We start from the raw sequence: 24,979 nt of genomic DNA on the forward strand, positions 1-24,979 counted from the left end.
AGGGGTGATGATTTTGCCCAGAATGGGCGGAGGTGTCCAAGTTGTTGCAGGTTGATTCATACGTTTGGCGTGAAACAGGAGAAGTTCTGTTTTCGCTCCGTTGAGTTTAAGATAACTCTTCGTCATCCAGTTCTCTATCAAAGAGAGGCATGTCTCTAGATTAAGATGGTGATCCTTTCCATTGCAAATGCGGAAATACAGTTGTGTGTCGTCTGCATATGAGTGATAAAGTAGTTTTTGGCTACTAATGATTTCAAAAAGAGGACGGAGATAGATGTTAAACAGCACCGGTGACAGTGGCGATCCTTGAGGGACTCCGTACGATACCGTGCGTTTCTCAGAAGTGAACGGTCCCAATTTCACTATTTGTGATCGGTTTTCCAAAAAAGAGGAGAACCGAGATAAATCATCTTCTGCGACTCTGGCTACTTCAACTAGCCGAGTTAGTAACAGTTTGTGGTCTACCGTGTCGAAGGCTGCGCTTTGGTCCAACAGAACCAGAAGACAAGATTCTCCTTTGTCTGCGGCCTCGAGAGCGTCGTCCCATATTTTGAGCAATGCTGTTTCCGTCCCGTATGACGGAAACCCGATTGAAATGGATCAAGTAGATTATGGGTATCTAGATGCTGTTGCAGCTGTTGTACCACTACTTTTTCCATTACCTTGGAGAGGACGTTTAGGCCTGTTATGGGACGGCGGTGAAGTGGCTCCTTGGGGTCTAGGGTGGGTTTCTTCAAGATGGGTTGGATTATGCCTTCTTTCAACTGGGAGGGCACTATGCCTTCCTTGAAAGACTGGTTTATAAGCTGCGTGATAGGAGGTTTGATCTTCGTTTAACAGAAGTCTATGCAAGTCGTAATGAAATCGGCAAAAAGTAGCGAGGGAACCTTTTTTAACTGCTTGCCGACCGTACTTATACGTCGACATCATGGCACCCCTGTGCAAAAGGACGTACCTGTACGTCCCCTTTAAGGAAGCGGCATTGTGGACGCACGCCCGACGGGGATACCAGCGATTGTCTCACGGTAAGGAAGAACGGGAGATGCTGATGTAAACAAGCATCTCCCCACTCTGCCTAGTGACAATGACAGTGATTACCGCTTCCTGTAATCGGAAGCGTTGATCACTGTCTTGTCACACACAGCCCATCCACCCTACAGTAAGAATCACTCCATAGGGCACACTTAACCCCCTACAGTGCCCCCTAGTGGTTAATCCCTTCACTGCCAATGTCATTTTCACAATTATCAGTGAATTTTTATAGCACTGATCGCTGTAAAAATTACAATAGTTCCAAAAATGTGTCAAAAGTATCCGATGTGTCCACCATAATGTCGCAGTCATGACAAAAATCGCTAATCGCAGCCATTACTAGTAAAAAAAAATATTAATAAAAATGGCATAAAACTATCCCCTATTTTGTAGAAGCTATGGGCCAGATTCACAAAGCAGATACGATGGAGTATCTCAGATACTCCGTCGTATCTCTCAGAGTATCTTTGCGACTGATTCATAGAATCAGTTACGCATAGATATCCCTAAGATCCGACAGGTGTAATTGTTTTACACTGTCGGATCTTAGGATGCAGTACCGCGGCCGCCGCTGGGGGGAGTTTGCGTCGTAAACCAGCGTTTACTATGCTGGTTTATAGCACAAAAAATAAAAACCGCAAAGGTGATCAAATACCACCAAAAGAAAGCTCTATTTGTTTGGGATGACCGCGCAATTGTCAGTTAAAGCGACGCAGTGCCGATTCGCAAAAAGTGGCCCGGTCTTTAACCATACAAATGGTCCGGGGCTTAAGTGGTTAACGTCACTGCGACACAAGTGCAATTTGAACGGTTCCATTGCTGACTAGACATGTGCATTAGTTTTCGTCCGAATGCATTTTCGTCTGAATTTCAGGTATTTTCTTTATCGTTTTAACAAACGATAACGAAATCGCAGAAAACGAAAACCGAAAGATCCGACATAAACAAATGGTTTTCGTTGCGGTCGAATGTGCCTAACCTTAACTCTATTAGTCCAATATTATTCTACATAAAGAGAAAAGATTCGACATAGAGAGAAAAGATTTGACATTATAGAGACATGAAGAAGAGTCGACATAGAGAGAAAAGATTCGACATAGAGAGAAAAGATTTGACAGAGTGAAACGATTCGACATAAAGAGAAAAGATTCGACATTATAGAGACATGAAGATTTGACATGAAGTAGCTAAAAACATACAATCGCAGCAAGCGGACATTTATGGTGAAATGCTCTGCCCATATTTAAACTTATAAATAAAGATCAAACAGGCTTCATTCCTTCTAGACACATAGGAGATAATATAAGGAGAGCAACCCTCCTTGCACATATGGCGCGTACCCGCCGCATCCCTGCCTGTTTCCTCTCTATCGATATACAAAAAGCATTTGACAGTCTATCTTGGGATTATCTAAAATCTATTCTCCAAAAATGGGGCTTTTGGAACAAATGTTTTACAATGGATATTATCACTATATGATAATCCAAAAACGTATGTTTTATATTCAGGATTCCGCTCTGAACCCTTAAAAATAGAAAGAGGAACCAGGCAGGGCTGCCCTTTATCCCCACTCCTTTTCGCCCTTGCGATCTAACCCCTTGCACGAATGATACATACAAACATCAACATTAAAGGTTTTGAATTGGGCGGATATTAACATAAATTATGCATGTTCGCTGATGTTATCTTGATATTTCTCACATCTCCCTTAATATCAGCACCAAACCTAATTAACACGTTTAGTAAATTCTGCACGATTTCAGGGCTGAACATAAACCCACAAAAATCCAAAGCTTTGAATATTTCTCTTCCTTCAGAATCACTAACAGAACTACAAGACTCCCTTCCCTTTAATTGGTCAAATACACATATTACTTACCTAGGTATTTCACTCACAGCTGATCCGGCTAATCTATATCAAGCAAACTACCCACCTTTGCTAAAACAACTTACCACCATAATGAAGAACTGGTCCTCACTACCATTAGTCTGGTTGGGTAGGATAACTGTCACTAAAATTACTATTTTGCCAAAAATCTTATACCGTATTTATCGGGGTATAGCGCGCACCCCTAAAGTTGCCCCAATTCCTGTGGAAAAAATATTTTTTGTACTTACAGTTTTGGTGTCTTGCGCGGCGTCCATCGGCGGCCTCGTCGGGTCCCGCGTCCGTCTGCGGCTTCGGGTGTCCTCTTCGTCGGGTCCGGCGTCCTTCTGCGGCGTCCTCGCGTCCTCCCCGCTCGTTTCCCGCACCGAGTTTAAATACTGGGCCGACATATACCGAGCGCAGTATACTCGTGTATCGTCGGGCAGGCTCGGCAACTCTCGCGCTGACGTCCTGTACGTCCAGGACATCAGCGCGAGAGGAGCCGAGACTGGCCGACGATACACGAGTGTACTGCGCTCGGTATATGCCGGCGCAGTATTCAAACTCGGCGCGGGAAAGCGGGTTTCGGCGTATACCGCGCACCCACGATTTTGCCCTGATTTTCAGGGCAAAAAAGTGCACGGTATACGCCGATAAATACGGTATCTTTTTAGAAACCTCCCAGTTCGAGTCCCAGCTTACTTTATTCGTATTCTGCAACGCAAAGTAAATCAATTTGTATGGGGTAAAATCAAACCACGCCTGTCACAAAATACCCTATTCACTCCCCGAACACACGGTGGATTGAGCACGCCTAATTTTAGCAAATATTACTACGCTGCTCAACTGGTCCAACTCCCTAAATATCACGCCTCCAAAGAAATACCACTATGGGTGTAAATTAAATCGGCTAAGAGTGACCCTCTTTCTTTGGCAAATATCTTATGGCTTTCTCCTTCCCTTTGCCGAAAAATTTCAAATCCAATCACCAAACATAGCTTGGCTATATGGGACAGACTTAAATCCCGTTTTGGACTACAATCCCTACATAATCTCCTTCTCTCCTTTCTACATAACCCTGATTTTTTATCCTGCCTGGACTTCCCCATCCTCCTTTTCAACTTGGTCTAACAAAGGGATAACACAAATGCACCAATTTATCGAATCCAGTGCTATTATCCCCTTCCCCAAACTTGGTGAAACCTATGATATACAGAAACCTTCAGATAGCTACAAATAAAGATCTTTATACAACTAAACAATCCCCAGAACATATTCACTGACAGCTACACCCTCTTTGAACAATCCTGTATTTCTGATCCACACAGACGAGGCTTAATCTCAGACTTATACAAACAACTACTGTCTCCCATCTCTGAGAATGCTCCATCATATACATCAAAATGGGAATCTGACTTGAATCTCCAACCTGGAGACTTGGATTGGCCTCAAATATGGAAAGCAACAAACTCTGCTACTCCCAACATTGCCTCTCTAGAAACTAATTACAAGGTTCTAAAAAGATGGTACTTAGTTCCAGCTAGGATTGCTAAATTTCACCCACAATATCCTGCTCAATGCTTTAGAGGTTGCACAGATATACTGTAGGTACACACCTACATATTTGGTGGACCTGCCCTATTGTTCTCATCTTCAAAAATATTTGATCTACTATCCACCATGTTTAGCACTACCTTATTACCAGATCCAACAGTAGCCCTATTGAACAGTAAACCTCAAAACATTATTATTCGACAATTTAAACTTCTGTTATATCAATTGCTGCAGCATGGAAAATTTCCACTTTATGTATTGTAGTGGCCAAACATAGAATTAACCAGGCAATGATTCACGCCAAAACAGAAGCGATTTATCTGGACAAAATTTCTAAATTCAAAACATTATGGAGCCCATGGATAAATCATGACTTACCGCAAGGCTTTGACCTTACATTTTGACTTAAATACAAACCTTAGATCACCTCCTATTCCAATATAATCACATTATTGTCATCACCCTCTGGAGTATTCCCCATTTCTACCCCCCGTTTTTATTTATTTTTTCTCCCTATGAATTATGCAAATATCATACAGATTTACATAATCCATTACTATTTACTTGATTAGATATACTCACACCACAAACAATACAAGTTCTTATGATTCTACCACTTGTAGATTCTGTTTGCTTTTCATACCTGAATTCTAGACAGTTGATGACCTTTCTCTTCACTTCAGGACGCGCCAACCCACCTAGCCGGATCTTGGCCCCTGTTATGCTATAAGCTGATCTCGACTGTCCCCTGACAGTTTGTTTATTTAATCTGATTTATCTTATCCTTTGCATGTTTAAAATTATACTATAATTTATAAGTACACAATTGGTACTTCTTAAATTATCTTAGTTCATTATTATTCTATTTTATATATTATATTTATTTATTTTTGACAAAAAGTTCTTATCGTATACTAGTTTTATATTTCTTTTTACACAATTGTAGAGAAGATAAAAGTTATATATATATATATATATATATATATATATATATATATATATATATATATACAACTACTTAATTTAAAATTTGTATAACCAATATGTATTATATTGTGCAATCTTCAATAAAATATTTAAACCGGAAATGCTCTGCCCATAAGCTATAGAAGAATTATAATGTTGGTTGACTAGTAATAATAATTAATAAATATAATTATTATTAGTCATACAACATTAGAATTCTACTATAGCTTGTAGGGGGAACATTCGACCGGAAATGTACGTACAGTTTCGCTGCTCTGTCAAATCTTTTTTTTTTTTTTTAAAGATTCCGTTGAATCTTCTTAGAACATTCGACAGACACCATAAGCCTTCAATGACAGATTCAACCTTAATTCATTTGGATTTTCGGACGAAAGCATTTTTTAACATAAAACAAAATAAATAAAAATGAATTTCGTGAGTACATTGTAACTAAATAAATTTATTTTTCGGACGAAAACGAAATTATGAAACAAAATATTTCATTGTGCACATGTCTATTGCTGACAATGGGGTGCGACTTGTCATGCGATTTGGAACTGTCAAATCAAATGACAAATCACACTGGCGTGAACGGGGTTTAAAAGAGGGACATTTAGAGAGAACAGAAAAAGAGAGATGTTTTATTCCAAAGAGGGACATTACCTCAGAGGAGGGACAGCTGAAAAAAAATTAAACTCTAATTCCCAAAAAGTTGGGACACTGTGTAAAATCTACATAAAAACAGAATGCAACGATTTGCAAATCACATAGATCATACACTGTAAATTGTAATTCCTTCTTCAATGAAAAATGTCAATAAATAAGAATGTTTAAACGAAGAAATGTACCATTTAAGGAAAAAAAATAAGGTAATTTTGCAATTGATGACAGGAACATGTTTCAAAAAGAGTTGGGACAGGGCTATGTTTACCAAGGTACAACATCTACTCATCTTTTAACAACACTCTATAATCATCTGGGAACTTAGGAGACCAGTTGCTGGAGTTTTGGGACAGGAACCTTGTCCCTTTCTTGCCTGATATACGATTATTTTAACAAGTAAGAAGGCGCAATGCAAAGATACCTCAATATAATAGTGTGTAGTTCCCAGTAGTCCAAAGAGCAGGGATATGAATATATATATATATATATATATATATATATATATATATATATATATATATATATTACACATGAACATATATACCGATGGGTCTGTCAGGGCAGCCACCAAGAAGACCAGAAGCGGGTTCCAGTGAGCTAGGAGAAAAACAAGGAAAGGGGCGCCTCTGAGTATGTATCATAAAAACATTTATTAAAACAACAATATCCACTCACATGGAGAAAAAGTAGAGTTGTGTTCAGATCCGTGTCTGGCCTGAAGAGATGGGACTGCAAGTCACAGAAGGTCTGTTTAGCTGGCACCACATCAGATCCAGGAAGGATAGGATCATACACTGTAAATTGTAATTCCTTCTTCAATGAAAAATGTCAATAAATAAGAATGTTTAAACGAAGAAATGTACCATTTAAGGAAAAAAAATAAGGTAATTTTGCAATTGATGACAGGAACATGTTTCAAAAAGAGTTGGGACAGGGCTATGTTTACCAAGGTACAACATCTACTCATCTTTTAACAACACTCTATAATCATCTGGGAACTTAGGAGACCAGTTGCTGGAGTTTTGGGACAGGAACCTTGTCCCTTTCTTGCCTGATATACGATTATTTTAACAAGTAAGAAGGCGCAATGCAAAGATACCTCAATATAATAGTGTGTAGTTTCCAGTAGTCCAAAGAGCAGGGATATGAATATATATATATATATATATATATATATATATATATATATATATATATATATATATATATATATATTACACATGAACATATATACCAATGGGTCTGTCAGGGCAGCCACCAAGAAGACCAGAAGCGGGTTCCAGTGAGCTAGGAGAAAAACAAGGAAAGGGGCGCCTCTGAGTATGTATCATAAAAACATTTATTAAAACAACAATATCCACTCACATGGAGAAAAAGTAGAGTTGTGTTCAGATCCGTGTCTGGCCTGAAGAGATGGGACTGCAAGTCACAGAAGGTCTGTTTAGCTGGCACCACATCAGATCCAGGAAGGATAGGGTGGGATGGCTGAGCACAGCAAGTTCTCCTTCAGTTGTCCAGGTATGGCACATCGAGGTCAGGTGGGGTCAGTAAAAAGACCATTTATCAAGATGTGGGTTCAGGTAGTGGTTAGTGGTTCCACGCAAGCTTGTAAATGCGTTGCACAGCTGTGACATCACAGCCCAGGTACAATTGCACACAGTTTTTGAAGGAACTTGGCAAGTAGGTTGTTCCAAAAATCTTGGAGAACTACTCACAGATCTTCGGTGGGTGTAGGCTACCTAAAATCCCTCTGTTTCCTCAGGTAATCCCAGACAGAATTTATAATATTGAGATCAGGGCTCAGTGGGGTCAAACCATCACTTCCAGGACTACATTTTTTTCTTTACACTGACGATAGTTCCATGTGACATTGGCTGACAAGCACCCCATACAGCCCTCTTTCAAGAACACATTGTTGGGCAGCAGATTATGGCTCTAGTGCTCCACCTGCAGTAACAGTGGTAACTTTCCATAGCCTGGATAATTTCTTGGTGTTCTTTAGGCTGGTATTCCTAGGGAGATTGGGTATACTTTTTGACTGGTTTTTAGTACAGTGGACAAACCCATATCATCTATTTAGCATTGTGTACAAGGTCAAGCTTGGCACTAGGCAGAATTGTGCCTTTTATACTAATTGTATCCACTTGTCATGGGGGTCATTTGTGACCCCCCCCATGCTTTTTCATGCTCCTAGACAAACAATACATTGCCCCCAAGTAGTACCTGGCACTCTATCCCTTTTACAAAGGATTTTGTCCAGAAATGATTTACACCTCCCATGGTCGACTACCTGTGTCCCACCTTAACAGAGCTTTGACTATTTCTAAACAGGATGCTTCATCCTTTAAGGTACTTACTGACAAAAGTTAATGCAGTTTTAAGGGTTATGTTGATACCGATGGCGATACTAAGCATTTGTATGAGTATCGTACTCATGCAAATGCTCCAAAACCTGAAACCAATACTTTCAGGCTCAGTTCTGTCAGTTGATAGTGGCATTCCCCCACTGACAGATGAAATTTTAAAGAAAAAAGGTGACAATTATTGGTTGTTAAGGAGTGGGGCTGCCGCGTCCTTAACAACGGATGACTTAATTTAGCTGTCAGTGGGCTTCCCCTGTTGCCAACTGAAGTGTAAACTAAAGTCCCGCCAATTAGAGCTGTATAGAAAAAGCAGTGCAGCGCTACAAACAAAACACACAAAACATGATACAATAAAAAAGGTAAGTCCAAAAAATGATCAATCGAAGTGACGAAAGGGTTAAACTGACTCCTGGAACCTCACTGAGGTGTTCAGATGCAAAACTCCTTAAGACACAGCAAACAGATATCCTTAAATAGAAGTGCAAGCCGCTCACCTGAACGAATGGACCTGTGTGTGAGCAGCAGGTCAAAAGCGCTGTCCCTCAACTGAGGGGGGTATAGATATAACGGTGCCTCCTCGGATGGTCCCTTTCTCCAAACGACTCCCGAGGATGGATGGTCATCCGATACACTCTCACGTGGGATGGTGTCATGGAAAGGTATAAAGCAGACACATAGTGCTCTCCGTATGATCACAGTAACAGTAAAATTTATTAAAAAGATATGGTACTCACAAATAAAGCACTATGTCCTAGTGCATGGAAATTGAGCGTACAACATTTAAAAGACCAGGTAGGTGGCTGTCCTGACATCAAATGAAAGCCCCCCGCACGCGTATCGTCCCAAGGAACAGGACTTCTTCAGCAGAGGTAAACTAAAGTCCCGCCAATTGGAGCTGTAAAAAAAAAAGGAGCTGGGCAATGTTTATCAACAACATTGTTGATACATTTAATAAAGCGGAGAACGGTGGTCTGCCTATGTAAACAACGCAGACCACTGTCAGAGAGGAAGATGGAGATGTTGTGTTTCTGCTAGGCAGACATATGGATGTTTATCTTCCTCCAGTTAAGCCATCACCCACACAGTTAGAAAGTACTCCCTAGGAGCACACTTATCCCTTTGATCGCTCCTGACGTTAACCCCTTCCCTGCCAGTGTCATTAGTACTGTGAGAGAGCATTTTTTTAGCACTGATCACTGTATTAGTGTCACTGGTCACTAAAAAGTGTCACTTATGCCGAGTACAGACGATCGGACATTCCGACAACAAAACCGTGGATAAATTTCCGATGGATGTTGGCTCAAACTTGTCTTGCATACACACGGTCACACAATTGTTGTCGGAAATTCCAAACGTCAAAAACACAGTGACGTACAACACTAGGACGAGCCGAGAAAAATTCAGTTCAATGATTCCAAGCATGCATCGGATTGATTCCGAGCATGCATAGAATTTTTGTGCGTTGAATTGTGTACACAGGGTCAGAATTTCCGACAACAACTTTTGTTGTCGGAAAATATGAGAACCAGCTCTCAAAGTTTTGTTGTCGGAAATTCCGACGGCAAATGTGCGATGGAGCATACACAAGGTCGGATTTTTCCGACAACAAGCTCACATCGAACATTTGTTGTTGGAAATTCCGACCGTGTGTACCTGGCATTAGTGTCCTATTTGTCCGCCACAATGTCACAGTCCTGTTTAAAATCACTGATCGCCACCATTACTATTAAAAATAAAAATGCCATAAAAATATCCCATAGTTTGTAGATGCAATAAAAATTAGATTTTTTTTTTTTTAATTGTCGGTATTTTATGTTTATAGTGCAAAAAATAAAAATCACAGAGGTGATCAAATACGACCAAAAGAAAGCTCTATTTGTGGGAAAAAAATGACAGAATTTTTGTTTGAGTACAGTGTTGCAGAAATGCACAATTACCAGTAAAAATAGTGCAGTGCCAAATTGCAAAAAAGGCCAGGAAGCGGGTGAAACATTCCGGGGCAGAAGTGGTTAAAGCAACCTGTCAAGTAAAAAAAATGTTTTGTTTTTTTATTAAATGTATTTTTATTAAATGTTCTGGTAATTAACGCCTTATTCTCCTCCATGTAATTATTATTTTCCTGCTGATTTTTTTTTCTTCGCTTCAGTTTTCTAAACTATTAATAATTAAAACTTTTTTTGTTTGCATTGTTTATTGATATTTTTACACCTTTACCATACACTATATTGTCAAATGCATTGGGACACCTGCCTTTATCCGCACATGAACTTTAATGACATCCCAGTCTTCGTCCGTAGTGTTCAATATTGAGTTGGCCCACCTTTTGCCGCTATAACAGCTTCAACTCTTCTGGGAAGGCTGTCCACAAGGTTTATGAGTGTGTCTATGGGAATGTTTGACCATTCTTCTAGAAGCGCATTTGTGAGGTTAGGCACTGATGTTGGATGAGAAAGCCTGGCTTGTAGTCTCCTCTCTAATTCATCCCAAAGGTGTTCTTTTGAGGTCAGGACTCTGTGCAGGCCAGTCAAGATCCTTCACCCCAAACTCACTCATCCATGTTTTTATGGACCTTGCTTTGTGCACTGATGCACAATCATTTTGGAATAGGAAGGAGCCATCCCCAAACTGTTCCCACAAAGTTGGGAGCATGAAATTGTCCAAATAGTCTTGGAATGCTGACAGCTTAAGATTTCCCTTCACTGAAACTAAGGGGCCAAGCCCAACCCCTGAAATATAACCCCACACCATAATTCCCCCTCCACCAAATTATTTGCAGGGGTGGCCTAATATTTTTGGCAATATAGTATGGATGAGTGAGTTTGGGGTATAGGAACTTGACTGGCCTACACAAAGTCCTGACCTTGCACAAATACACTTCTGGAAGAATGGTCAAACAATCCCATAGACACACTCCTAAACCTTGTGGACACCCTTCCCAGAAGAGTTGAAGCTGTTATAGCTGCAAAGGGTGGGCCAACTCAATATTGAACCCTATGGAATAAGACTGGGATGCCAATAAAGCTCATGTGTGTGTAAAGGCAGGCGCCCCAATACTTTTGACAACATAGTGTATATTTACACATTTCACATTAAAAAAAGCGTAAAATTAAAAGAATAAACATGTTTTTAATTGTGCAAATACGTTTTCAATGCTTTGTATCGTTGCTGACAGCTGAAGTATAAATAAAACAGTTGTGGTAGGTGATCAGTAATTGGTAACAGCGAGTACTAAAAAAAAGTATTGGTACTCGTACTTGTAAAAAAAATGGTACCGGTGCATCCCTACTATTTATACCTTGGTGGACTCATCAATCCATTTTTTCTCCGCTTTTATCTCTCAGGCTTTGGCTGACTAATAAAATCTCTAAGCAGGAATTTGGAGATGCTGACATTGACACTCAACTGATTGGGGAGAGAGTTTCACACTTTTCCTGCTATAATAGTAAAGAACCCTTTCCAAAATCTAATGTTAACCACTTAAGACCTGGACCTTTATGCGGGTATGCAAGGACCTGGCCATTTTTTGCGATTCGGCACTGCGTCGCTTTAACTGACAATTGCGCGGTCGTGCGATGTGGCTCCCAAACAAAATTGGCGTCCTTTTTTCCCTACAAATAGAGCTTTCTTTTGGTGGTATTCTTCTACCTATTTTTGGTAAAAAAAATCGTAATAAGCGTTTATCGATTGGTTTGCGCAAAAGGTATAACGTTTACAAAATAGGTGATAGTTTTATTGCATGTTTATTATTATTTTTTTACTACTAATGGCAGCGATCAGCGTTTTTTTTTCGTGACTGCGACATTATGGCGGACACATCGGACAATTTTGACACATCTTTTGGACTATTGTCATTTTCACAGCAAAAAATGCTATAAAAATGCATTGTTTACTGTGAAAATGACAATTGCAGTTTGGGAGTTACCACTAGGGGGCGCTGTAGATGTTATGTGTGACCTCATATGTTTTTCTTACTGTAGGGGGGCGGGGCTGGACATGTGACGTCATTGATCGTGTTTCCCTATATTAGGGAACACACGATCAATGAAGCTGCCACTGTGAAGAACGGGGAAGCTGTGTTTACACACAGCTCTCCCCGTTCTTCAGCTCCGGGGACCGATTGCAGGACTCCAGCGTCAATCGGGTCCCGCGGCCGAGGTCACGGAGCTTCGGACCGGGTCGCGGGAGTGCACCGTAGGCGTGCCCGCGACTCACGGCTGGGCACTTTAAGAGAACATACAGGTACGTGCTTGTGCCCAGCCGTGCCATTCTGCCAACATATATCTGCAGGAGGCGGTCCTTAAGTGGTTAAACCTCTTTTTTTCTTACCTCAAATTATGGCTGCGAGTCCTTTTCAGGGACCTTTGGGTAATCCGTTTACTACAGTTACTGGAGTCACCTTTGATATTACTGTACATTGTAATCATATGCAATCTTAAAGGAGTTGTAAGGAAGAAAGTTTTTTTTATCTTAGTGCATTCTATTCATTAAGATACATATCATTCTGTGTGTAGCAGCCTCCCCAGCACCCCCTAATTACTTACATGATCTGTCCAGCGATGTCCACAAGTGTATTAGACATCCTGGACTCTCCTCCTGATTGGTTGAGACACAACAGCGTCACCATTGTCTACAGAGGCTGTCAATCAAAGTCAGTTAGCCAATCAGGGGAGAGAGGGGGCGGGCCCAGGGCTCTTTGTCTGAATGGACACAGGGAGTTGTGACTTATTGGGTGCCCCTATAGCAAGCTGCTTGCTGTGGGGGCACTCGACAGGAGGGAGGGGCCAGGAGCAGCGATGAGAGACCCGAGAAGAGGAGGATCCGGGCTGCTTTGTGCAAAACCAACTGTGCAGAGGAGGTATGTATAACATGTTTGTTATTATTTTTATTTTATTTTATTTTTTAAACAAGACTTTACAATTAATTCAAAGGAGTTGTAAAGGAAAAACATTTTTTTGGCTAAAATTAATGTCTGCAAGGTAGACAGACAGAATAGTGTAATGATTATGTTAAAAAAAACAAGTACATACCCTCCAGGCCATTTCCTGTGGCCCTCGCACCTCTCCTGCAGCTGCAGGAAAGCTCCAGCCCTCCTCTGGTCCTCCTCCATACCCTTACTTTTTACTTTCAAGCAATGCATCCGGCTTCTTCCCAGCAATAGCATGAGGAAAGGGGGTACACTGTGATGTAAGGGAGAGTGGGGGACTCAACTTCTGATAATGGGGTGGCTCTTGACATCTAATGTAAGGGGAGGGGATGCGCTGGACATCTAATCTTACAGATACAACCGGCCCTTTTGAGGGCAATTATAATGCTGATGCGCCCCACAATGAAATTGAATTTGACACCCCGGCTCTAGAGTGAATAACTGTAATCTCTGTAATTGATCCTCATAGCTGAGGTTTTCCATACCTCATATTCATTTTGTTTTCCTTCACTGAGCTCTTTCTAATTCAACAATGTCTTTCCTGAGAATTGATGACCAAAACTGAACTGCATATTCAAAATGAGCACCAACCAGAGTTTAAAGGGGTAGAATTGTTTATTTATGTCTTGAATGTATACCATTTATATTGCATGATAGTATTTTTCTAACTTAGTATGCTGCAGGGAAGCCCTTCCTAATGTGTATTTTGCATGTGTATTTTTGGCATCCACGTACATAACTTTACATTTCTCAAGGTCTTACTGTAATGAGGCCACATCATGTGCCAAATGTATTTTCCTGCATATTTTGGTATCAAACACTGAAACAGAGCTTTTAATTCCAATCTCTATATCTTTAATAAACAGATAGAATAGCATTGTCTCCCAGGCAGTACCCTGGGGCACACCACTCACAACATTTAGAGAATTTGTTATTTATTACTACTCATGTAACCACTTTCCTATATACATACATTTTTTTATATGCCTAAATGGTACAGTATTAAATGCTTTAGTAAAATTCTTGCTTTCACATCTTCCCATATTTCAGCAACTTTGCACTTTTGCTGTGGCTGACAATCATCTTTTGAATTTCCTTTTGGCCTTTCCTTAACCCAGAAAGTTTCACAAATGTGCCTGTACCAGTTCTCTTGTCTCTGACGTGTTTCAATCATAAATTCTTGGACAATCTCTTGCTGCAAGAGCAGACCTCCCTGGCATTGAACTCCAATTTGTCAATCACCCAAAGGACTTTAGATGGATCCTGAACATTGATAAGTCATCACTAGTACTTGGGCCTCTTTTTGTATACCCTTCAAATCTTCCTGCCCCAAGGGAAGTTGACAAAGCAGAGTGAGGTACAGCAATCTTAGTCCCAGCATCAGTAATCCATGCAGAGTGGAATGCAGGTCCTGGGGTTGATGATATCTACCTTCCATTTGGTCAATTCCACTCAAGGGCCTTGCAATGGAACATTCTCATGGTGTGCAACAAATCCAATCTGTCTCGGAACAAGGTGGAAGGGTTACATCCTCAGATCAAATTCTTTGTCATGATGGCTTCTGTCCCCAGAATTCACAGCTGCCAATTTTTTTCTCCCCTTACAATGGAAGATTGTCACAAATTATGTCAGTATTCTGAGTTGGGGCATCGTTCTGGGGCTTCTTGCTGTATAGGGTCATTGGACTCAGGAAGAATCAATGTCCCCAAATAACATTCTAGAGTTACAGGCAGTTCTTCATCAGGAAGTGTTAGGAGTATTGCAGTGGCAATGGAGGTGGAGTATTTTGTCCTGGGCAGAGTTTAATGTTCCAGGGATCACTGCAGGGCACATTCCTGGGGTGTAAACTTGGGAGGCAGATTTTCTCAGCAGACAATGTTTATACCCAGGGGACTGGGCACTTTATCAGGAGATGTTCCAAGACATATGTCTGCTTTGTGGATGCCAGATGTGGATTTGCTAACTTCTTAGTTTAACAAAAAGTTGTACAGATTTGTCTCCAGGTCGTGGGACCTGACAGCAGATGTAACAGATGCCCTGGTGGTACCATGAGATCAGTATGCAATTACCCATACCTTTTCCCTGCTAAGGAGTTTACCTTGTTTACTTTAAAGTATCAGGGCCAAGGGCATTCCAATCATTCTAATAAACAAAAAAGTTGCGCTAATCAGTATATGAATCATCAAATGCGAAATAGAAATAAATAAATAAAAAATTACACATAAAACGTAAATTAATATCAGTGATCTTACACAATAATAAACCACATTGAAATTCAAAATGTCCATGTAACATCTATATAAAATGTGATCAGTTCTGAAAGGTGTGCAGGAAGTTAATCCATGTGATTATATATGAGAGAGTCTAAAAAGGATAAGTATTTAAAAGAAGTTCCGCCACCAAAGGTAAAGAAAATCCTCCTGTGAAACCCATCACCTTATTAATGGGGACTCTTACCAGATAAAGTGGACCATCTATTTCTAGAGTGGTCAAACACGCTTACAAATAAACCTCTGCAGGGTAAGGTGAGTGATAAGGCCTTCTATAGGTCACTGGAACACGCCCGTTAGGATATCCCGATCAGTCTTGACTAAATGGGGTTGTGAATGGATGAATGAATGAAAAACTTATATAGCGCGGCACATGCGAACTGAATCGCCTCTGGGTTGTAGATAGAAAAATAGCTTCAGTAGTGTGATATTGCATAAACTATTTTATTAAAAAAGCCAAACGACTTACAATTGTTTAAAACATGAGCCATGATAAAAGATTTGCTTGCCAGCAAACAGAAACAAATACACCCGCACTTCCGGGGTCACGTAGGATGTGACGGCATCAGTGCGTAGCTCCGCTTGACATGTTTCGTCATACGTGACTTTTTTCCGGGGGCAAAGCCTGTGGCACTGCTAGAGAGCAGCAGTGCGATAGTCCAAGGTCACGGCATGCCGTGGGCAAGCATGATCCAGTAAACGGTTTCGAGATCCTGTCCGGCAGTGGGCAAGTGGAATCCTGAAGATGGTACTATGGTCAGGGCAGGCAGCATATAATCAGATTAGATTACTGTCAATATGTGTGATAAGTGGATGGTGAATGAAAAGAAGTTGGTGTCTAAAGACTTTTTATGCATATTTTTTTCAGCTGCAGCAACAACATTCCCAGCAAGCCATTGGTCTTCAAGCCATGCAAGCACAACAGCCTTTGGTAAGTACAGTGTATATTTTTCATATTTATATTGATGTATCTTTACATTATAAACAAAAAATATCTATTTTAGGATCAGGATATGAAATCGCACTCCACTGTGACACATTTTTAGAATGGATCTAATCAAAGTGTATATATAGCCAACACTTTTTTTTTATGTTTTGGATAGGGTAACAGAAAGGGCTAAAGGGATTTTAAACCTTTGGTTAATTTAAGCACTTCAGCATGCTATGGAGTCACTCTTGCATGCAGGGACTTCAGTTGTCTCCTTACACAGTGTGTATCAATAAAAACACACAGCCCCATAGCCTAGTATGGCAAGGCACAACCCTGCTACTCTTCCCCACTCCCCCAAAGTGGGGTAATTTCCTGCTTTTACTCAGAACAGGTTTCCTCATTGAAAAATGTCCCCTTTATTGCTGTTCTAGGGACAATGCAAAAATATTTGATATTTCTCCCCATTTTTATTCCAACATTGGTCACCAGTGCAAATATAAGGGTGCATGTCTTCAATGGGGATACAGATAGCAATTAAAGCCTGTCAGGGGGTATACCTGTTCCCCACTCTAAAACAAGGAACGGTTTTTCCTATAAATATACTTTATTTATTTATTTATTTATTTATTTATTTATCTTTATTCAAAAGTTGAAGGTAAAAAAAAAAAGTCAGCCTTTACAACTACAACTAATAGATTCTAGTTTCGTTCACCTTATTTAAAATAAATGTACATTGGTTTGCAGGTAAAAAAAAAAAGTACACTTATTATTTGCATTGCGGGTGCAATGCCAGGATACTGCAGACTCTCAGTCAGCTGTCTGTCCATACCTCCTGTCACTGAACATCAGGAAAAATCAATGAACTATGAGAGCGCTCAACAGAGCCGCCATCGCAGTTCATTGAGAACTACAAGCCGTCTACTACGGCGGATGAAGGTACTTGTAGTTAATTAATTCACGGGAATCTGTGAATGAATAACAAGCCTGTATGAGTGAAATCCCAGCCATGCTGTTTTCAAATGTGACAGCTGGTGCAGGGAGAAGATCCCCTGCCTGCTTTTACAGAGAGGAGCCTGTTACACCCTAAATATGGGTGTAACATGCTCCTAAAGATGGATTTATACTTTATTTTTTTCCCCATGTTGCTGTATCTACTATATTAATCATTGGGGACTTATAGACACTGAGCAAGTAGGCAACTATAATAATAACAACCTGTAGCCTTCACAAGGCTAACCCATAACTTACAGCTTAAGAAATATTGTTATATGTCTTCTCATAAGAATTGTATACAGGCTTTCTCCTCCTGTAACTCTCTTTCTGTATATATTTGTTTCTCTTTGAAAAACCTATGCATGTCTGTTTCTCTGTTCTTATTTTTCCTCAATATAGTTTATAAGAAGATATTTGTGTGAACTTTTTAGAAAGCAAACTAAAGTTATATAGACCTTCCAAAGTATAACTTCCACACATTACATGTCCTTACTCCACTTCTTTGGTCTGAGAGTAATGCCGCATACACACCATCACTTTATGTGATGAAAAAAAACGACATTTTCTGTGAAGTAAAAAATGACGTTTTTGAAACTTCAATTTTTAAAGACGAAGTTGCCTACACACCATCGTTTTTCTCACAATGTTCTAGCAAAGCGAGGTTACGTTCCACCACGTTTTTCCATTGAAGCTCGCTTCATAAGTAGCTTCTGGGCATGCGCGGGTGAAAAAATGTCGTTTTAAACGAAGTTTTTTGCTACACACGGTCAATTTCTGTGAAGTAAAAGTTGACGTTTTGAAAAACGACACATAAAATTGAAGCATGCTTCAATTTTTTTTGGTCGTTTTTTAGAAGACATAAAACGACGTTTTCCCCCACACACGGTCAATTAAAGTGACGTTTTTAAAAACGTCATTTTTTTTCATCACATAAAGTGATGGTGTGTACGGGGCATTAGAAATGTTATTTCTTCAACTCCTATTTTAGTTTGGATGTCTGCAACTCATTAAATACCCATACATCTTTTTTAGTGTAATAGCAAGCAATCGTTAATTACTGTATTTCACTCCCTACTGCTTATGTTACAATATAATATTTAACAACATAGTTCCCAGTAATTCATCATTTCAATCCAGCCATACAAAATCAGCAGTGGGGCCGTCATTTATATGCTTAAATTTTTCGTTTTTGTTTCCATTCTGTCGGAAAATTGGAGTCATACAGACTTCTGAATGATTTCACATCTATTGCGTTGCATACTACACATTTGAAGTTGTGTCACACAGGTATTTCTCCTGAGTCCCTTAAAGTGCAAGCTAGCCATTATATATGAAAAATAAAACTAAGAAAATAAAGTTTCTCCCTCTGTAAGAGAGAAACAAATGCATTTTATAAAACATTCCCTGCAGGTACAGTGACTTAGAGTTTGGAAGAGTATAGACTGCATTCCGATGTTATGTTTGTGCAAGGAGCATGAATCTTCCCCCGTGTGTAATTAGATGTGCCTGTGATATCTAATGACTTGATGTGAAATTTAGAGCAAAGAAATGTTTGGTGAAAGCTGCTGGTTTGTAGAATTGTTTTCCCCTCTGAGCTCCTCTGCTCTGACGTCCTTTCATATTATGGGAAAATTGTAGCAAAACTCTTGACCTGGGTCATTACTTGATGAACTAAGAGGCTAGATATTTTCATGACTAATGCAAAATGGTTATAGTGCCAGATTTCTTTCAATTATAACTTTGTATTAGCTATATCATCGCACTCTAGTAAGAAGTCGCCTTTCGGTCTGAAACTGATAAATCTAATCCTGTATAGCAGCTTGAAGCTAAAAAGGGAAAGCAAAAAATGTAATCTGGACTCTTAGCAGATATAAAAGACACAAATTCATGCAGTTCTGTTATCAGCAATACTTCAATAAATGTATTTCTTATATGCAGTGTAAGTAATTGAATTTCATCAGCTTCTAGTAGTTCATGTTTGCAGGGCTAGAGTGTGAGAGGAAGAAGCAGTACCAGGACCCAACCAGTTCACGCGCAGACAAAGAGCATGCTGATGGGAGGAGAAAGCTGATATAGTTATAATCATTACTATGCTTTTTCTCCTTTCACTGTCCTTTCTAGGGATGAGCTTCGAGTTCGAGTCGAACTCATGTTCGACTCGAACATTGCCTGTTCGCCTGTTTGGCGAACAACGAACAATTAGGGGTGTTCGCGGCAAATTCGAAAAGCCGTGGAACACCCTGTTAAAGTCTATGGGAGAAATCTAAAGTGTTAATTTTAAAGGCTAATATGCAAGTTTCTGTCCTAAAAAGTGTTTGGGGAGCTGGGTCCTGTCCCAGGAAACATGTATCAATGCAAAAAAAGTTTTAAAAGCTGCCGTTTTTTCAGGAGCAGTGAATTTAATAATGCTAAAAGTGAAACAATAAAAGTGTAATATTACATTAAATTTCGTACCTAGGGGGGGTGTAAAGTCAGCATGTGAAAAAGCGCATGTTTCCCGTACATAGAACTGTCTCTGTACAAAGTGTAATTTCTGAAAGAAAAAAAGGCATTTAAAACCTGCTTTGCGGCTCTAATGAATTGTCGGCTCTGGCAATTCAGAGATGATTCATTCATAAAAAAAAAAAGCGTGGGGGTCCCCCCAAATTCCATTAACAGGCCCTTCAGGTCTGATATGGATATTAAGGGGAACCCCACCGTCAATTTAGAAAAAAAATGACGTGGGGTTCCCCCCAAATATCCATACCAGACCCTTCAGGTCTGGTGTGGATTTTAAGGGGAACTCCACCCCAAATTTAAAAAAAAATGGCGTGGAGTTCCCCCAAAAATCCACACCAGACCCTTATCCGAGCACGTTAACCTGGCCGTCCGCAGAAAAGAGGGGGGACAGAGTGCGACCGCACCAGGCCACATGCCCTCAACATGGGCAGGATGTCCCCATGTTGATGGGGACAAGGGCCTCATCCCCACAACCCTTGCCCGGTGGTTGTGGGGGTCTGCGGGCGGGGGGCTTATCAGAATCTGGAAGACCCCTTTAACAAAGGGGACCCCCAGATTCTGCCCCCCTATGTGAATTGGTAATGGGGTACACTGTACCTCTACCATTTCACAAAGGAAGGGTAAATAGTTAAAAAAAACACACAGACACCGTAAAAAAATTCCTTTATTAATAATAAAAAAAAAATCCAGCGGTGGTAATCCACTCTCGATGCGGCTCCCTGCTCCAACGTTGTCTTCTATCCAGCGACGGATGATCTCTCCAACGATGGGTGATCAGCGGTCCGGTCCAGCGATGAGAAGATTCATCCGTCCAGAGCGCAGCAGGCGAGCTCCTCTCTCCGCTGGACACAGCCCAGCGGAATGACGCGCTGGAGCGTTGACATTTCTTATATAGGGGAAGCGGCCACCCGTCACGTGACCCCGCCCCCTCTGACGCACCCTCGTAAGTCACTGGGAAAGACCGGGCATATATTAGGTCATTGATAGTTGCTGCGAACTCGCCCATCTTTTCTTCCACATGGGTCACTCTATCCCCCACCTTTGTTATATCTGATTGAAATTGCAGGGACTTGATGTCTGAGTGTATAGTGCTTCTCAGAGATACCAGCATGTCCTTTTAAAGTTGTGTCAAGCTCTGGCTGGTCATTAGTAGGGAACTCCATAATGGAGTCTTGCAGCTCCCTGGTGTCCTTTAGACATATAGATGCCTCACTCACCTCTGGTGCAGACTCTGGAGGTGGCTGCAGCTTTTTCTTGGCTTTCACAGGGCTGGAGGAAGCCTGTGATGACTGACCCTTGTGGTGCTGTGGACAGCCGAATATGGGAATAAGTGTTGCAGGTGTCCCTCTCCTGTACTGGTGTGGCTCGTGGTGACCGGCGTCATCTTGACCTGAGGAGCAGTGCGGCTAGGAGAAGAAATTGGACATTCTCCGGTGGAATTCAGTCCTTTCTTTTCCAGGACATGTAGGTAAGCTGTGCCTAGCCCTAGGGGGTGGCAAAACCATTATTCTTCGAAGCTCTGTGAAACTGTATTCAGCTCCAGTGAGCAGGCTGTGTGTGTGGAGCAGGCAGTTCAAGCGGCCATCTTCTCTGCTGGCTGGACACGCCCCCAATCTTATCTTTTTAGACAGTGAATTTAGGCCCTGCTTGTTGTGGGATAGAATATGTAACTTAAAATTTAACTAAAGGCAAAACTTTTTTTAAGTTTTTGATGGAGTGTAGAGGGATTAGAACGCTTGTCAGTTTTTATTGCTGTCTCTGCCCCCGTTAAGGAGTTTCAACTTCTCCTTTTGTCCTTTTTACCATTATTATTGAAAATGAAAGTAAAAGAAAATCCCAAATTTTGTGTTATCTCCCAAAATTTATAGAGGGGACATCTTCCAATGGGGACACTAGTTCTGGTGACCTGGGGATCCCCAAGGAATTCCCTTAATTTGCAGGAATTTCCTCTCACTTCCTGTTTGGCTATGGGACAGGAAGATTAGGGAAATCTCCACAATGGAACACGGATGGCAAATATAAATAAAAAATCTGACAGGGGTTATAACCCTCACTTGCTCTATCCAAAATTAAAACAAAATGTTGCCTATAGTTCTACTTTAAGGGCGTCTTTAGAATTAAAATATTGTATTACTAAAGTGGGTAAAAATGCTGCCTTATCACAAAGCTGTGAGATCCAAACTCTGTAGAAATGTTTTAATTGAGGCTTGGGGGGGCACCTGAAGGGGAGACATGTGAAGAAGTAGAGTGGGATGGGAGAAAAGGTCAACAAGAAGAAGATGAAGGTAAAAAGAATAGGAAAAATAAACACAGATACACATGGTGTAATACTGTAATCAGACTGAACAATATACCATCACCTAAGCTCCAGTGTGCTATGGCTTCCTATACCTGAGTCAGAAGCTGATCCAGGTAATATAGGAGATTCACAAGGAAAAAGTACTCCTAGAGATGGTCCTACAGGAGAGGACATATATAACCCCTGGCACAATCTTAAACAAAAATATAAGATTCCTAAAAATTAACCAAATTCTGAGCTACCTTCAAGGCATAAAATCACAGGGTTGATTTACTAAAGGCAAATGGATTGTTCACTTTGCAAGTGCATTCATTCAAGTAATTCAAAGGCATTATGCAATGTTTATGCAAATGAAGTAAAACTCTGCTGTCTTCCATCACCCAATCAGGTGCAAGCAAACATGTTGTTTCATGTATTTTCTTGCACATGATTGGGTATTTTGTGTACGAGGCCTTAGAGTCCCAAGGATTTTGAGAAAGTAAGTGGCATATAAACCTCCAATCCATCAACATAAAATAATGGACCATCAGGGCCATCCGATAACATCTAGAACTTATTTAGCTAAAGGTAGACAGTTACATGCCCTGATTCAGCAAATCTCTCTATGTTCAGAAGACTAGCAGCTGTTTGTTTTCCTCTGGTTTCAGGCTTAGGATTGTAGTCCAGTTTATAAGATTTGAATTGGGACAATTCACCCACAAAAGAGAGTAGCTCAGGGAATTTTAAAGTAACAACTGATGTATAAAAAGTAATCAAATTTTTAAACAGAAAATGTCATTGATGCCATTAATTAGAAATGTGTTCCAAAAAGGTGAACACTGCAAGGATATCTATCTCAAGAGTGGGGTTTTCTCTGGCAGCTTTCAAATGAGCTTTCCTGGTCCAGAAGTAATGCGGTTTAACAATCACATCACTAGGGATACCGTTCGATCTAGTGGTAATCGAGACTCTATAAACAGCAAGGATTCAACAGCTTCAGGTACCCAACAAATTGTCAATATTTTCCAAATCTTTAATTTTAGCATTGGCTTCCCAGAGTCGAGTACATGCATTAGTACTTTAGCCAATTCGGGTGTTTCCATATCTAGTTCCTGTTGTAGCAAATCTGCAAATATGGCTATGGAAAATGAGAATTCAGAGTAAGCTGGTCATGTAGGTACAATGACCAGAGACTACCAGGGGCAGATTTACGGCTACTCTGTTGACTAAATAATATCTTGGTCATCTAGCAAGGAGGCAATGGAATCAGGCTATGCTGTGTCTGTTGGTTGTAAAGGTGCAAAAATGTACTCATCCATTTTTACACCTACACCCACCATCTTGGATCTGCAGGGTTCTTGCTGGGAGCATCTTCTCACATCATTCCCAGCATTGCCTGCCTGTTTGCTGGCAGAGGCCAGAAGGAATAGGTCCTGGGCATGGGCAGTATGTTGTTGAAGCATACCACTAAAGATTTTGGCTCCAACCACCCAAGGGGAGCAGAGCAGGTCACAGTGTGTTTGTCATTCTGCATTCATGCATGCATGCACAAGCTATTTAGTCAGCTTTTGTAATTCCAAGTTTTATTTTAATTGTATGTGGAGTTTGCTTTGGAGTATACATTCAAACATTTACATTAACTATACCAGTTTAAAGTAAATTGGTTTATCTGTCTTTTCTTTTCTGGCTCCCTTGTCATTGGAAAGAATCTTAGAAATTTCTGATTAACAGTGTGATCATCTGAATTCAATAAAACTGTAATTCACGTGTATTGAGTATTTTCTAAAGCTGCTTCTCACTGGCATGTTTCCCATTATTCAAGCTATTACTGCTCGGTTTAGCCATATTATATTGATAGCAGATACATGGCTGATGATAATGGACTGACAGGAATCTAATCTGCTGTATCAAATATTATTTATACATTTTAAATATTATTACCTTAATGCATTAGGGTAAAAAACCTTCTACCTTTACAACCACTTAACTACTTCTTGCCCACACTATAGCCGGTATATGGCTACAGCATGGCTCTCCAGTTCTGGGACGGCGTCCCTGGACATCCTCCCACGTGCACGCCTCCCGTGTGCCCCCTGGGGTGTGCATTGGGAATGCTCTGTGACCGCTGTGTGCCTTGGACACAGCAGATCACAGATTAGGTTAAAGGACCAATCACTTTGGTCTTTTACCATGTGATCAGCTGTGTCCAATCACAGCTGTCACTGTGTAAACAGACTCAATTCCTTTGCCAGTTATCAGCTCTCCTTTCCTCCCACACAGACCATTCCTGAGGGAAGGAGAGACGGATCTGTGAGGTGCACAGTAAGTACAACATTTTACTCTGATACACAGTGCCCTGATCATCAGTGCAGCCTCATAAGTACCCTGGTTATCAGTGCAGCTTATCCGTGCAGCTTATCAGTACAGCCTCATCAGTGCCTCCTCATCAGTGTCCATCAGTACAGCTCATCAGTGCCCATCAGTACAGCCTCATCAGTGCCCATCCGTGCATCCTTATTAGTGCCCATCAGTGCAAAACTTATTTGCAAAATTTTATAACAAAAACTAAGAAAAACTTTTTTTTTTCTTTTTTTTTTGTTAATTTAGGAAAAAATAAAACACGATTAAATATCACCAAA

At 40.6% G+C, this 24,979-nt stretch overlaps 1 protein-coding gene across 1 annotated transcript in view; it reads left to right on the top strand.

Moving 5' to 3' along the window:
* LOC120936665 (mediator of RNA polymerase II transcription subunit 12-like protein) overlaps nt 1-24,979 on the top strand; it is a 42,778-nt gene that overhangs the window by 6,537 nt on the left and 11,262 nt on the right. Inside the window, exon 3 of the mRNA XM_040349184.1 lies at nt 16,508-16,570. Coding sequence (XP_040205118.1) covers nt 16,508-16,570 — 63 coding nt within the window. The remainder of the gene's footprint in view (nt 1-16,507; nt 16,571-24,979) is intronic.

Source organism: Rana temporaria, chromosome 4 (assembly GCF_905171775.1).
Source record: "Rana temporaria chromosome 4, aRanTem1.1, whole genome shotgun sequence".
Taxonomy (NCBI): Eukaryota; Metazoa; Chordata; class Amphibia; order Anura; family Ranidae; genus Rana; species Rana temporaria.